Genomic DNA, 15,642 nt, shown 5'->3' with positions numbered 1-15,642 from the left:
AATAAACAGAAGAAATTTGACAGCTGCGCTTACAGAGTTTGACTAGCTTTTCAAAACGTCAAGATATAAACATTACTTTAATAAACAATTATTTGCAAAACAGTGTGATGCACTGGAGTGACTCTGAGGAGAGTAAAATTGAGAGGTGTAACTATGACGGCTCGGCCTGCGAGACACTCATTTCCGAATCATCTTATCTCACAAGTCCAAGTGATCTTACTTTGGACTAGATAAGATATTTTATTTTTCTTGCTCTTTTTATTCAGTTTTAATGTGAATTGATTGATATTTATTCTTTCTGTTCTTTTAGATCAGGGATGCCCAACCTACTGCCCGCGGGCCATATCCGGGTCGCGACGCGGTGCCCTCCGGCCCGCGAAACTTCTGCCCACAGTGCAGGAAATCGGCATGTTAATAATAATTAAAAAAAAACGAAAAAAGGGAAGAAAAAGTATTTATCCCTACGTAGGGGCGTCTCCCAATTTTTTTTTCGATGTGCGAACATTTCGAACATTTCGACTTGGTGTCTCTATGATGCAGCCGGACATTCAGAAGTTGGTTTCGGGTAAACAACTTCAAATATCCCACTAATTACTACATAATTAATATTAAGTACAACTTGTTTCTAATAAAAAAATGGTATCTGCTCTTTTTTTTTTGTATTTTTGCGGTGAAGCGCCCCGTGACACGCATGTGGGAAATGTATATGGCTAGCAGGCCGAAAAAGGTTGGGCATCACTGCTATATACAAAAGATACACAACAATATAAATATCTAAAACAGATAAAACACAGTATTGAACATAGCAAGAAATATAATTCTTGTATATAAATATAATGTAATAAGTCATGTAATAGTACGTCTTTCAGCATTTTTTTGTCAGTCTCTCATCACCAACCCGGATAGACAAGCAGCAGACCATCGGTCGTTTTAAATATCTCCCCAGTTTACTATCACTATCAAGTCTTTTGGCAGTCACACAGCTATTTGTAGACTTTTTACATCTTAAACATGTAAGTGATGTTTTAGGTAGATCACGTGGTTCGGTGGCACAGCGTCATCTGCATACAACGTCATCTACATACAACGTCATCTACATACAACGTCATCTACATACAACGTCATCTACATATAACGTCATGTACAGATAACGAGGCCTCCTAAACTGGACAGACAAACACTTGAATCTATTTGGATGTTGACAAGAGTTGGTGAAAGAATTCAACCGTCAGGGTCGCCCATTTCCTGTTCGTCAGGAGCAGACAGGACAGACCTACTCAAACTTGGAAAAGAGTCCGTGCGCAAGAAAATAAAACTCTTGATGAAGAGTGGCATACGGCCCCCGAAGCCAAGGGAGTAAAAGTCCAACAGAATCAGAAGTAAAGATGTCTTGAAGGAGGAGAGAGACCTGTGGACGATGAGTCAACATGTGAGAAGAGGAGGAAGTGTGAGCAATGTTGAATGACAAGGAATTAGAAACATTTCGTGCATTTGAAGAAAAGTCTACAATCCACAAATGGCCTACTGAGCCTGCCTGAAACCATCTCTTTATCTTCCTCAAGGCGTCCCATACCACTTGGGACGAGGTGCGGAAGGACAACGAGGACACAAACCTCTGCCACGCAAGTTTACTTTGCTGTTTAAAAATATAATGAGCTTGAGCTCTACTGCGTTAAAAACTTGTCACATTTTCAGAAGTGGGGTTGCGGAAGGCAAGGAATTGGGCTTTGGGGCTTCTTCCGAGCGCGCTGGGGCACTCTACACTTCGGTGGACACGTTGTCGGCTAATCCGATGTCTCCGCGCAGGAATTGTCTCCAAAGCGACTTCATTTAAAATTAAGGTAATCATTCACGGATGTCTCTAAATATTTGCTGAAGCTCAGCCCTGGCTCAGCTCCTATGAATTCTGTGTTTATCCTAAAAAATTTTTCATCCTATTTGTCATTCTAAAGACAACGTTTGCAAGTTCTTCTGCTTGCGTTTGCGTGTGTGTTATTATTATTCAGTGTAGTATAGTATCAATTTAGTGTCTACGTCTGTATTGTAATTATTTCTCTCGATTGCGAATGGCGCACACACAACCTTGTACCAATTCATTGAAAAAATCCAGAAAACTGTCTAAAAAAATAAGTTCACGTTTTTCAAAACAAGAGTAAAAAATACAATCAGATCAGTACATGACATGACTTCTTTGATTCTTTAACACCAGTTTGATGACATAGGGCTAGTTCTTGCTGGAAAATGTCAGATTCATTAGGAAATAACCTGTCCAGGTCTGGAACAAGTCTTCTGCCAAGCTGTTCAATGTCTTGCTTTTAGCGCATCATGACAGCTAAAACATGCATAAAACATCTAAACTTTGGTCGATGTGGACATTCCACAGCTTTTTACCTCCAAATGTGCTGACTTTGCTTCCCTTTGACAAAAAAGGACTTAATACAACTATTCTACAGAGTTCAGTGCTTGACATTCATCGCTTTGTCAAGAGTTGCTTTCTTGCTTGTCTGTAGGATTTTCTTCCTACTTCCAAGAGGCATCATCGAACAGTAGATGAACTAATATGCATTCCCGTATCTCTCATATAACATCGTAAGGCATCATTGGTTCTTAAAGGATCTTTTAAAGTTTATCTCGTCAGGTACAATAAAATGTCGACATCATGGTCAAGAATATAAAATGTCGCCTGCCAAAAGATCGGTTTTGTCGACTGGGTTAACAGACGTTGCTCTGAACAGACACCTGATTAAACCCACGGGGAGATACTGGTACACGAAGAAGAATACTAGGCAGGTGTAATGGTAGATGGGGAGGCACAAAAGTTGTTAAATCTCAAAGTACACAAAGTTGGCAACACGGGAAAAGAAAAGCTGACCGCGACATCGCGGTATTAGTAAATGCAGGCGGCCATCATTTTTCCTCTTCAGTTAAGGTACTAAGTAAACTCATCTTTTTGTCCGTCTCTCTATCCTATTTGTTCCCTCTCCCTTCTCAATAATAGCTTTTGAAATACAGGCTTATTCTCTTTAGAAAATTCTCAGTTAACACCAGAATGCCGAGAGGTTTTGTTTAACTTGTGAAAGTGTTCTAAACAGCTAGGGTGTAAATACGTCCTCCTTCTAAGCTCAAAAGGGTCTTTGTATGCTGACAAACATTGTATACTGACAAACCAATGACATTCATCTCTCGTCTAGATGAGGAAGCTGTTAGAAGGAGGAAGAGAATTTGTTGGGGAACATTGTTTCTTGTTAACGTTAAACAGAGAAGCAGAACTGATTACAGAGAGGAGTGTAGTTCAAGTATTCACGCTAGATTGTTGTGAATAAACCAGAGCTAAAATCGGTGTCAACAGATCGGAGAAATTACATATTGAGGTGAGTTTATAGTCATCAATCAATCAATCAATCAATCAATCATCATCAGCAATCATCATCATCAAACATTAAGGACAAAGATTAAATTAGTTATTTTTAAATCAGAGTCGTCAGACTTTTAGGACCATTTAATGGAATCTGAAGAGTATTGTAAATGTTTGACATGTGACTTGTCCAGCAATCCTAATGCCGTAGTTAATAAGTGAGCGTAATTAGCTTTTCCCATGTCAAAATGGAGAACTCAAAGATTAGTGTTTTCAGAACTTAAAAAATGCTGCCAGATCCTCCAGGCACTACTTCATATTTGCCGTAGGACACGAATTGGTCGCTCTATGACTACATCTTCTAGGGTGAAACACCATGCGCTAGGCCTGGAAACCGCTTTATAACCGCAAACAAGATGTTTGTTTTTGAAACTACTATACAATGACTTATCTTTGCTTGATAGCCACGTCCCACAAAGGGAACTGAGTTTAACAGATCACACAATCCCATCTGCCTATAAGGCTAGGTCTGTGGCATCTTTTGGGCTTCTTAACATAACAGCGTGTGTCTGGTACCTTGGTCTAGTGTTGCGTGCAGGCGTCTGGAGCTTGTTTTTTCAGCTAGTAAATATCAGGCAGATGACAGTATTGTCTATTTGTGACGTTGTTTAGTTGGAGAATATCAGGCAGATGACTGCATTGTATATTTTTGTTGTTGTTGTGTTAATTGCATCCCGTTGAATGTCTTTTCTGATTCATGTGGCAATACTGATGAGTTGACTCATGTTTTCTCTTACATTTTTATGTGTTAATACAGTAATACCTTGCAAAACTGTTGCGAGTGACAAACCTTTGTCCTCTGAAGGATGCACTAGATAATAAAAACTTATTTGTTTCACTGCAGAAGCTTTCGCAAAAAGGAAACCCAACAAACAAACAAATAACGAATAAGGATGTAAATAGACGATAGGAGGCAAAATGAGTACAATGACACGATTGAGTGACCGTCCTGATTGAGATTTCGACATAATGCTATCCTGGAGATAGTCGATGACATACAAGCAGACAGTAATTACAAATGGGGGGCACAATGTAAGTGTGTCTTGCCCTTCGTTTTGTATGCAACGGGTACCTTTCTGAATGCGGTCTGTGTGGTCTGTGTGTGTGTGTGTGTGTATGGTGTGTGTGGTCTGTGTGTGTGTGTGCTGATCTTGCAGGCGTCTCGCAAAGAACGGTTGGTCGGATTATTAACCGAGTCACGAGAAACTGAAAAAAAATACAAACCCTCCTGTGACAGTCACATAGTTTTGACATAACCTACACTACCACTAGTGACAGTCTTTGAAGGCATATCTGCACAAATAGTAAAAAGTAGGAAGTACCTGTACACAAATGTTTGATGTAAGAAGGAGCAGTATACACTGATGCTGCTTCTAACACATGTTGTACAATAGAGTTGTAGAGTCAACATGTATCAGACTAGTTAGTATATTTGTCCAGTTCGCCTTTCTCGGCAAGTTGCATATTATCTTCGTCTGTCTTTCCCTCTATTGCTGACAATGACATAAAAATAGAAATTTTTGGCCTATTTGATCTGAATTGTAAAGGTACAAATAAACAAATGTATGCAGTTTAATGTTGTCATTTTATCTACAGACTAAGGACTTCGTACGCTATATCACGTGCGTTTCTCACAAACACTCGGTTCTTTTCAGACGCTTGCTAGTCACTGTTATCGACACTGATTTCGATGCCTTCTCTAATACTATTTGCCAAAAAAAAACTGAAAATCACGGAAACATATCAAACTGTTCGTACCATGACAGTCTGGTCACAATGTGTGAGTCCAACAAGATGGCAGATTGCAAGGCTCACACAGATATGAGAAAATATCGGTGATGTAGGGTCCAGGCTTGTAGCAAAAGGTACCGGTGTGTAGATAATTTCATGGTGAAGAATAGTAACATGTAGAAACAAGACAATTACACGAACTGAAGATATCAAGAGATAATGGAGTACTTAGCTCAGGCAGGTCGGTCAAGCCCACAAACAACTGGAACCAGATACACTTTAATTACGACTTTTATTAAGACAGTGACATACTATATTTTGCTGATTTATTAACTCAATTTGTTAGTAGTGATAGAATGTAGAGAACAAAAGGAAATTGTTGTAAAAGTGTTTATAGAAATGCAACACTTCATAGATTTGTGTCTGTGTGCGCAAGTGAGAGAAGTAATTGAGTTTTATTTATTCCTACATGATCTAACTGGTGCAATAAAAGTTGGTATTGCCACAAACGTTTGTCCTTCCTTGGAGAAATTCAAAGTAGTATGGATAGTACACAGGGCTGTTGAGTGTGAGGGTAGAAAACCTTACCCGTTCCCACAACGGCTGTTGAGTTTGATTTGACAAAAAAGGTTAGATATTTGGGATTTTCCTGCCACGTGCCATAACCTACCTCGCGTCTATGTGCTTTTTGTTTTACCTTTAAATATCTCCCTTTGCTGCGAAAACATTATGTAAAGCTTTTACAAGTTTTAATAATATAAACAGAGTTACCTAACCCTCTTAATAATCTTTTATCTCGAAAATACGGAATTCGTTTCTTTTTTCGAAGAAGTCACTGGGTGGTCTAGTATAACTTTTAACCTTGTTATCTGTTTTAACCTTTCACATTTCAGTTGATACAATGTAACATTTATTGGCTGATCTCATTTTAAAAAGGCTTATATTCTTCATGTCCTGCACTTTTTTCAGTGACAAAGGTGACTATGCAGCTTTTCATGTGTTTATTTACACTCTTGATTCAGCACCACGTACAGAAAATACGAGGTAAGATCACGAGGTGTTCGTACTGAAAGGTAGGAATAGTTTTGTTGAGAATTGACTGGTAAAAATGTTTTTACAAAAGTCATGTTACTCAAATAAAATTAGACATTAACACAAATATGACAAAATGCAAATATTTGCTCTAGTTTTGTTGTTTAGTTAAGTCTTTGTTACTCCACGAGGAGCATAGGGCCGCATTAACACCTCGCTAGCGGACCCGGTTTAGGGCAGCACCAGCACCCCTCAGTAGGGCCCATGTGGTTCCGATGTCTTTTGACTTAACATTCCAGAGAAAGTTTGGGTTCATGGTTGTTTCTCATTCGTATTGATACATATTCATGACCTGCAGCAAGTTGTTGAACCTGTCATGTTTGAAGAGCTCTGGAATCCGAGGACCCTCAGTAGCAGGATTTTGTGAGCCTCTCTACTAGACCTGGGAGGTGGATTTTTTTCTGTCCAACTGCTACATTTTCTCTGCGAGTTCATTCCTTCTGCAAGTAATGCAGTTTCCTTCTTTGGCTATCCCCTTCACGCAAGAAACATTTATTTGTATATTCCTGCTGCAGTCCCGGTAAAAGGACAACTGTCTTTAAATCACCAAAGAGGTCCCTACTTGACTTGTACTCAATGGAATTAAGTGACTGCTTTAAGAACTCCCTTTCATGTTGACTGTATGCGATACTGGAATAGGTAGAATGCGGCTTCAATTGAATAGAATCACAGCCTTAAGACTCAGTTGTTTGATGACTGATGATTGATGATGATGATGATGATAACGTTAATTTATAACGTGTTTCACATCACAATCAAAGGCAGACTCAAAGTGCCTTACAAAAAACTCTACAAATAGTCTTCATTCTTGTGGGCCGTTAGTGATTTCTACAGCATTAATGATGCCCTCGATATCGGAACAAAATACCAGATTACCTCCCTTTCTGACTACAAAGATCAAAGTGCTGGTTACACTTTTTATATAAAGTAATTATGACATCTTCTTAAAGATTCCATTGTTGGAGTCGTAAACCTAGCAAGTCTGCCTTGCTTTTAGGTAAGTCCAAATCACGAACCAGTTCATTTAGTTCTTCCTGTGCTATTCTGTGTGGGGTTGATGATGCACCACAGTAAAAATGTAGATCCCCGCACGCTGACTGACAGGAGAAGAACATGTCGGTTTACCCTCCTCCACATCAGATGAATAAAGAGAATATTCTGCTAAGGGTTCTAGAGTAAGAATTCCCTCACAATGTGGCATTGGTCTCAATGCAGACGAAATGTTAGTGTAGACTGTTCTCGACTTCTTTTGCTTTGTTATCCCGCCGAAAAGAAGAGGAAGCAAGCAGAAATAACAGTAACATGTGTAGTTGCTTGACTCTCTCAACACACGAGGACTACAAACGAAATTGATGGTCTTTTGCAATTCAACCACTTTGAAATCTGTGTCACACACTTAGCCCAACATACATGTGGGGCCCAAGTCTCAACTCGGTCGCCAGTCTTACATCTGACATCCACACCCATAAAGTCTCACTTAGCCACAAAGTCTTAAACCCTCACGTTAAGACTAAATGTTGATTATGATGAAGTCTTATACTTTAGTCTTGACCTTTGGTGTCCCAACAGCTTTGTTTACATTCTAGCCTGTGATGGTGTGTACACCTCACCCAGTGGCTCCATCTCGTCCCCGCTGTACCCCAGTCAGTACCCGCCTAATGAAGACTGTACCTACATCATCAACACAACACAGGGCCATCGCATAACCTTGACCTTTGTTACATTTGAAATTGAGGCTGAAACCGATGACTGCGAGCTTGAATATCTGCAGGTTTGTGATTGTTTCTTTGCCTTAATTTCCTGCATTGTAAAAATGCATCATTTATTATTCTGGCACTGATTAAGAAGATTTATATAGGGAATAATTTCATGTGTTGTTTTTATACTTTGTTAGGGACTAAAAAGCACCAAAGGTAAAATAAAATGCAGTTGGAATAACACAGAATTAAAGAAAGATACAAAAATTGACTAGAGTAAGTAATGGAAATATGTAGCATTAGTGATCTTTAGCACCTCCTTTCCCAACGACCTACGAGAGTGGTTCCTAAAGTTCTCAGCCTCACCCAGAAAGAAGAACCATAGCTGAATATTCTTGTTGTGGTTAACCAATGCAACTTTTTATAAAACTAGTAATACAAATTTACATTTAAACTTTTGTTTACGTTAGGCTCAAACAAATGTGAAGGATAGTACGGAAATCTAAAAATGAAGAAAACAGGCCCAAGCAGTCAGAAAGTATCTGTAAAAGAAAGGTATTACACAAAAGGAAAGTTAAATTCCACACCTACGTTGTCGCCACTTTGAAAACACTGATGAGGTCACATGTGCTGTGGAGGAGTTTTGATGGTCTAGGAGGTCACCTTTTTTCTGATGGGATTGCATGCTTGAGCATCGCTGGAATGTGTATTGATGTCAAGGGAATGTCAACAGGGAAATATTGTGAAAAAATGTCTTGTTTCTGCAAGTCTTTCTGGTTGAGGCTTAGAACCATTTGAACTACCATCGTACTCATGTTGAAAATATGGTCTTCACTTTATAGAGAGACAGCGACAGTAGTCACAACAAAATTCACATGAAAATTGAGGATAAATATAATTTTAACTAGTGACTAATTATATATATTTAGTATTTGACATGCACGTGCTTGTAGGAAATGAAAGGTGACTGCCTGGGTATGCAAGTCTCTTTCTGGTATTATAAAAAGAAACCGGAAACAATTCCTAACTTTATCAGTAATTATAATATTTTTCTTTAACTTCAATAATTTTTACATGCTAAGATCTTGGATGGAAGCTCCGAGCTGTCACCGTCTATGGGTATCTTCTGTAACACGAGTGTTCCGGACAGAGTGAGGTCCACGTCTAACACCATGTTGGTCAGATTTATTTCCGGCTCACAGTCAGGCACTGGCTTCTTTGCAACTTACTCATCAGGTAAACACCAATTTCCAAATCGCTTGAACTGTGTCCTTAATTTTTAGTTTTTTTTTTTTCCTCTTGATGCGTATACTTCTCTGGTATCTATCAAGGACATGTAGAGCACACATAAATGCTACATCTTGTGCACGAGTTTTGTCATTTAAAAATAAACAGATATACGCATAGAGGGTTTCCCTTTTTTTATCCTAATGTATATTGCTGTTGCACGTTTCTTTTTTTGCTTATTTTTTAAAGAAACCTAATCAACCAGTGTGACTGCATATAAAATTTTACAATTACAAGGTGATATACAAATCTCCACTGACATACTGATCAAATCACATCATACGTTATCCCCTAAACTTCAAAAATTACTTAACTAGACATATCCCTTTCAATTAAATAAAAAAATATTTTAGCCATTTAATTGTAGCATAATATGAATGTTTAACATGTTTTCTATCGACTCTTCAGATTGTTTTTTATAGAACCATTTAGATTTCATATTTGCTTCTGCCAAGCGCAAAATTAGTGAGATTACATAATGTTTGGGACATGGCAACACATCATGGACATGTAAAGGTGGGTTGATGTCTGTTTGCCGAGACCAGCGCTTAGCCTCTTACGAAGTTCTTCTCTGTTAGTCTTGGCGAGTCTAAACAATAAATGTGAATAAACCGGAAGCTATGCACAAACATGTCTTGTTTTAGTAGTTAACTGGGAAAAAAATTGTTAGTCAGCAGTCCAGTAATTCAAGTTCGTGAACACTCTCGGCCTTTCGAGAAACTGGGTCACATAGAGCTTTCAATCGTCTTTCAAACGAAGTCTAGGTCAAGGCCGATAGAAGGTTCCCACGCTATGATTCGCGCTCTCGACAAAACAAAGGGTGGGAAATTTTCCTAAAATGGACGCTTGTGAAAATATACTTTGCAAATATCTAATTAGACTTCACTACAGCCGACTTTGACGGGATCGTAGATCACACCACGAACATGCGTCGAACATGGTGTCCCACAATCCAACTGTCATGGTTTCCTGATGTAAACTGCCATGTGGTAACTTTAATGGGTAGGTAATAATCGCTCAATTAGTGTCTAGGGTGGCTTGTTGAGAACACTGAGGGCCCTTATGCAACAAAGTGGGGGTGGGGCGTATGTGTCAGTGTAGTGTTGTGGGCGGTAGGAGCACAGAGATGCGATAAGGGAAGACAACCCTAAGTGGTTACAGCGGCCAAGTGCGACCAGTCGGCTGTCAGAGGTGTCAGTGACGTCTAGGAAGAGACTGACACCTCAGGGGCTCACACACCTGTCCGCCAGGTTGACGGGGAGTGGGGGTTAGTCACCTGTCCACCATTCCACTACAGGCGAGGCGGAGCGTCAGTAGGGTGGTCGTTGTTGTCGATGTTGGCGACTTGATTCGTTGGTGAGTGATCAATGGCATCTGTCGGTGTCCTTGAGGTGCGTATGTGTAAAGTAAAATAGGGAACGAACAACCAGCAACTACCTTTGTTTCTTACTCTAACTTAACCATTTTCGTCTTTGCCTCCCGTTCAGCCATCTCCTCCTTCACAAACTTCTCCAAGCTCTAACCCTTTTCCTGCCTTAGTCCCTACTTTTTTCAGTTCTGTACTCTCCACTCTAGGCTTTCTAAGATCTGCGTTGCCTTATCTATCACAGCCATGTAGGTCGTAGCTGGATGGTTTACCCTGTTGTATCTGTCATCATAGTCACGACTTTGACCCCGTTGAGTAACACTGTTACTAGCGCCTGTGAACCTTTACTGGTAATAACGAAATATACCAGGCCCTTACTTATGTAAGTACAGTGGAACCTCAGTTAACGAACACAATCCGTTCTTGAAAGTTGCTCGTTATTCGAAATGTTCGTTATCGGAAACAATTTTTCCCATAAGAAATAAAGGAAATAGATTTAATCGGTTCCTAATCCCTGATGACTCGCTAATATTTCAAAGTTTCAGACTATATAGGTTTTAATAAGACCAGTTATAATACAACATAAATGGAGTTAAATAAACATACTTCGGACATTCAGGCTTATTCCCTTTACAAAATCCTCAGTTAACACTAAAATACCACAAACTTTTCTAACTTGTGCAGCTAATCCAAACTGAATGTTTTGTAAATACTTCTACATACCATAGGATCTACATGCTAAATGCTCTCAGTGAACACAATATAAAATTGCAATATCCGGAACAATCCACCTGATACATATTTTTCCTTTTCTTTCCTTGTCATCCTTCCTCTTTCTTTTTAGCTCTTCTTCTTTCGTCTAATCTCTTTTTTCAATTACCTGTATTTTTTTATTATTCTCTCTTCTGTTTATGTTTACGTCTTATTGTCTATTTCAGTATAACAAAAATTGTAGCTGATTCAGTATCTGAGATAACAGACTTTTAACGTGTACTCTTCATGTTAAATATCAAACCTTACTCTTGTTATGGTGAGAATAATGTCAGAAACTCTTTCTTGTCCACAGCAATCATTCCACAGAAGTTTCTCCTTGTCACTGACTTTTATAACGGCATCCATCGCATAGACATCGACACTGGAAGTATTGTTACAATCAGTCCTGATGGTCTACAGTACCCATTCGGTATTGACTACGATCCAGTAGACGGTCGTGTCTATTGGTCAAATCAATTGGAGAAGACCATTCGTTCCGCCAACCTTGATGGCAGCGATGCTCGGGTTTTTCGCAGCGTTAGTGAAGGTAAAATTACTTACAAACACCGTGGTCCTTTGTTCTAGACTTATTACACAATAACTAAAACCATTTTATAATAGTGCATAGATTTTATATAGACTTTCTTTTCTACTAAAGATAAGACCAAGGGGCTTTACAGAAAGGTAAATACGCTAAATAGACACACTATTCCTAATACATACATAGGCCGATTTCATCAGGCTGACTGACAGAGAAACATTCAACAGCTGGAAACAAAAGGACAAAAGTCCTAAAAAAATGGGTATTAAACAAAGCAGTTAACAGTCATAACGATGCAAAAATAATGTGTTTGATGTAACCCATGGAATAACAAATGTACTGTACAGAGAAATTATCGTGTGCACAATCTCAAAACTACGTGGTTATGCATGTTCTAACGGGAGAACAGACGAGACTGCCGATGATATGCTCATACTTCATCTCCTACAACGATGAATGACACAGAAGTTGCTTTACAGATCGAGAAAGTTTATGAAACTGTTTCCTAAAAGATATTTACATCTTTGCTGCTGACATACAGATTAAAACGAACAACAAATACCAGAAGGGACAACTGTGGTAGTAGAGTCACGTGATCAGCAAAGTTCTCCACAATGTCCCAGTATGGCGAGGCGATATTAAACAATGTCATGGAAAACTCGCTAAACAGGACACACGCAGGTGAAAGAAATCTACAAACTAAAACAAAAAGAGATGAAGAAAAGTCACATTCTAGTCAAGTAGACAAGATACATCTCATAAAACAGTTACGCTTGTGTCCTTAGATATAGATCATTGTGAGTATTGTTTAGTTGAATAAGGTTTGTTTGCTTTAAAAGCAGCCGAGAAGACTAAACAATATTGGAATGTCTTCATGAATACATCTTCAGAAATGCTTTTCTCTTTGTCATTAGTCTGACATTTATGTTACTGTAGTCTAGCGTGTGTGTAGTCAGTAAAATCACTGTGAAGTAAACAATTGTTGTCAGGGGACGGAAGTTACACTATACTTCTATTTTCAACCATATTTTCTAATCCACACAACTGCCTCTCATACGTTCGTGTTTACCACTTTAAAATCTACGTGAGCTGCATTACCATTCCATAAACGAAAGCCGACAAAAATTGTCATACGTCATCTAAGCGAGAGTAATTCACCAATGGTTAATACTGCACTACATCCAGCGTTGATAGACACTACTCTGTAATCTCACTCGGGAGATTTACCAATCGTGACTTAGCACTTCGCTATCTCGAGCCTGAGTACTCTACCAACCTGGTTCTCGCCGCAAACTCCACGGCTGAACAGTGTTTGCTTGCAAGTCATTTCAGTAAATTGTAGTGTACCTAAACGACATTATATAAAGTATAACAATATATATATATAACAATATATTTAGAACAACATTCACCGCACTGAGTCCAACCTTCACCTTTGATTTTGTTACGCAAATTCGCAAAAATTTAAAGTGTTTTAAAAATCATTAAAAAATACACGCTAGAGAATAATATATCAAATTTGTAATTAAAGTTGAAAAAAAAGTATTTACTTTACTCCATGTTAAACCTCACTTTATAGAGAATCCTGAAGAAATCAAAAAATGACATTTCTATACAGAAAATTAGACAAATTAGACACAATGGATCATCAGTGAGACGCTCAGTCCGATCAAAAAAGTGTGGTAATGTTTACACACGGTGTAAAAATAAGCAAATATATATAATATGTAAGGACAAATTCAAATTTTTAACTTAGATCTTCCTTTTTCCTTTTAACAACTTACATTACTCAAAAATGTGATTTACATTGTATAAGTCTGTGGTAAAAATGACTGACAGACGTTGTAGCTGCTTAAGTTCTCAATGAATTTGATTCTAGAAATTTGTGTTGTTGGATTAGTGACCGAAATTCTCTAAAGGTATTTAAATAAGAGTGATATAATTATAAATATTAATTTAACTGTCTTTAAGGAGGTCTTCTATGGGGCCTGTCTTTGGACTCTGTGTCGAGGCTAGTGTTCTACGCGGACAATGGCAAAAAAATCATCGGAATGATATCACTGGACACCAACAGTCATCAGATTGTCGTCGATTCAGACATTGGTGCACCTATAGACATCGAACTGGACAAACATAATGGGTGACTATAATAAGACCTGTAAATGACAATAAACACATTGAGCTAATTAATTTTAATACTTTACGATAATGAAAAATAACAGCATTAAATATTAGAGAATTTATTTATCAAATGTATACAGAAGAGCGATTTACATGCTAATGATGATAAACTTGGGACTTCGGAAATAAAGATGAAAGAAGTAACAAAACCAAGGTGTAAAGGGAGAGAATAACAAAGAAATGGAAGTAGAAAAAAATAGAAACAAAGATCCAAATCCTTGTGTTGAAATGTGAGAGCTGCTATCAAAAAGATCAGAACAAATATAAATCTGATTTAGTTTCGTTCTCCAATTATTTGCACAAACAACAGTGTCATCTACTGGAGTGACCCTGTCAGGAGTAAAATAGAGAGGTGTAACTATGACGGCTCGGACCGTCAGACATTAATTATCCCATCCACACATCTTAAACGTCCTCATGGTCTTGCATTGGACATAGAAGGTAAGATTTTTTAATTTTTCTTGCACTTATTCGTTTTTTTTTTATCTGAACTTACTAAGATTTGCTCTTCCATTTTTCCCCATCATAATTTATTTCGTTTTGCTTACCTGCTTTAACAACTTTTTTTACATTTAGAAAGTAGGCTTTTCTCTTTTCATCTGTGTATCGATTATTTCTTGTTGTCTGCTTGTACCTCATCTTTTTATGTTTATACGTATGTATGTGATGAATGAATGCATTTATGAATGTGTGAACGGGTGGGTCAATGGGTGCGCATGTGAAGAGAGGAGACTATACTGGGCAAGTGCAGACACAGAGCTGATAGGATGGACGGATTTGGACACCAAACGTTCTAAAATTTATTTTAAAACGAGAGGCTCATACTTTATGGGCCTGGATATCTACCAAAATGAGTTGTTTGTCACGGACTGGGGAGCTAAAAAGTGAGTGCTATATCATTTTTCTTTCGCACATAGAAATAAACAAAGTTATTTTTAACTACAGGATAGAAAAAAAGCCTTAAGGCTATATTTTGACCTAGCAACAGTGAACAAAGTTTCATGCTTCCTTTCTTTTTGTGAAGCTATAGAAATTTTCTATTATCATATCTTAGGAACACAAACATTTGACTTATCGAATAGCACACTGTATAAACATTCACGTAAATTAAAATGAATGGGTCTTGTTTCACTACTAGCCATTGATCCTTTGACAGGTACCTGTTGTTGGGGAGTGAAAATGGGGACATGTGGAAACATTTTAATCTTCTTTAGGTGATAGTGAACAGGTCTTGTGATTTATGTAATTAGAGAAGTTTTAGGATTCACTGAGATTTGTTTTCATAAGCTGGCATATTAATCTCCATCCAAACGACTCTGACAGAATATCTTGTATATTTTAAAAATGCTCTGAATGTTATCAACAATAACTTCTCAACTCATAAGTTTCATTATGAGATCAAAAATATTTTCTTACTAGTAAACGTAACATTTCAAAAAGTATAATTTAAAACTGTTAATTTAGTTCTGATACTAACAGAAAATATGAAAATGCGCGATTCCTACAATTTTGTGCCATTCATGCATTATTATCAATAATAGGAACCAAATATACTTTGTAGTACTGTGCAAGGAATACT

At 38.0% G+C, this 15,642-nt stretch overlaps 2 protein-coding genes across 2 annotated transcripts in view; both read left to right on the top strand.

Annotated features, from left to right (window-relative positions):
* The window catches only part of LOC112556887 (low-density lipoprotein receptor-related protein 4-like), a 98,763-nt gene extending 98,398 nt beyond the window's left edge, over positions 1-365 (top strand). The window contains exon 22 of the mRNA XM_025226311.1: positions 311-365. The gene's annotated coding sequence lies outside the window, so the exon portion shown is untranslated. The remainder of the gene's footprint in view (positions 1-310) is intronic.
* Positions 366-1,324: 959 nt separating this feature from the next.
* The window catches only part of LOC112556888 (low-density lipoprotein receptor-related protein 4-like), a 260,038-nt gene continuing 245,720 nt past the window's right edge, over positions 1,325-15,642 (top strand). Inside the window, exons 1-8 of the mRNA XM_025226312.1 lie at positions 1,325-1,841; positions 6,116-6,190; positions 7,825-8,009; positions 9,018-9,171; positions 11,655-11,888; positions 13,854-14,022; positions 14,374-14,504; positions 14,788-14,947. Of these exons, the coding sequence (XP_025082097.1) occupies positions 6,130-6,190; positions 7,825-8,009; positions 9,018-9,171; positions 11,655-11,888; positions 13,854-14,022; positions 14,374-14,504; positions 14,788-14,947 (1,094 nt within the window). The 5' untranslated portion in view covers positions 1,325-1,841; positions 6,116-6,129. The remainder of the gene's footprint in view (positions 1,842-6,115; positions 6,191-7,824; positions 8,010-9,017; positions 9,172-11,654; positions 11,889-13,853; positions 14,023-14,373; positions 14,505-14,787; positions 14,948-15,642) is intronic.

Source organism: Pomacea canaliculata, linkage group LG2 (assembly GCF_003073045.1).
Source record: "Pomacea canaliculata isolate SZHN2017 linkage group LG2, ASM307304v1, whole genome shotgun sequence".
In the NCBI taxonomy this organism is placed as follows: Eukaryota; Metazoa; Mollusca; class Gastropoda; order Architaenioglossa; family Ampullariidae; genus Pomacea; species Pomacea canaliculata.
The sequence above is the reverse complement of the archived record's forward strand: the minus strand, read 5'-3'. Positions and strand labels throughout refer to the sequence as shown.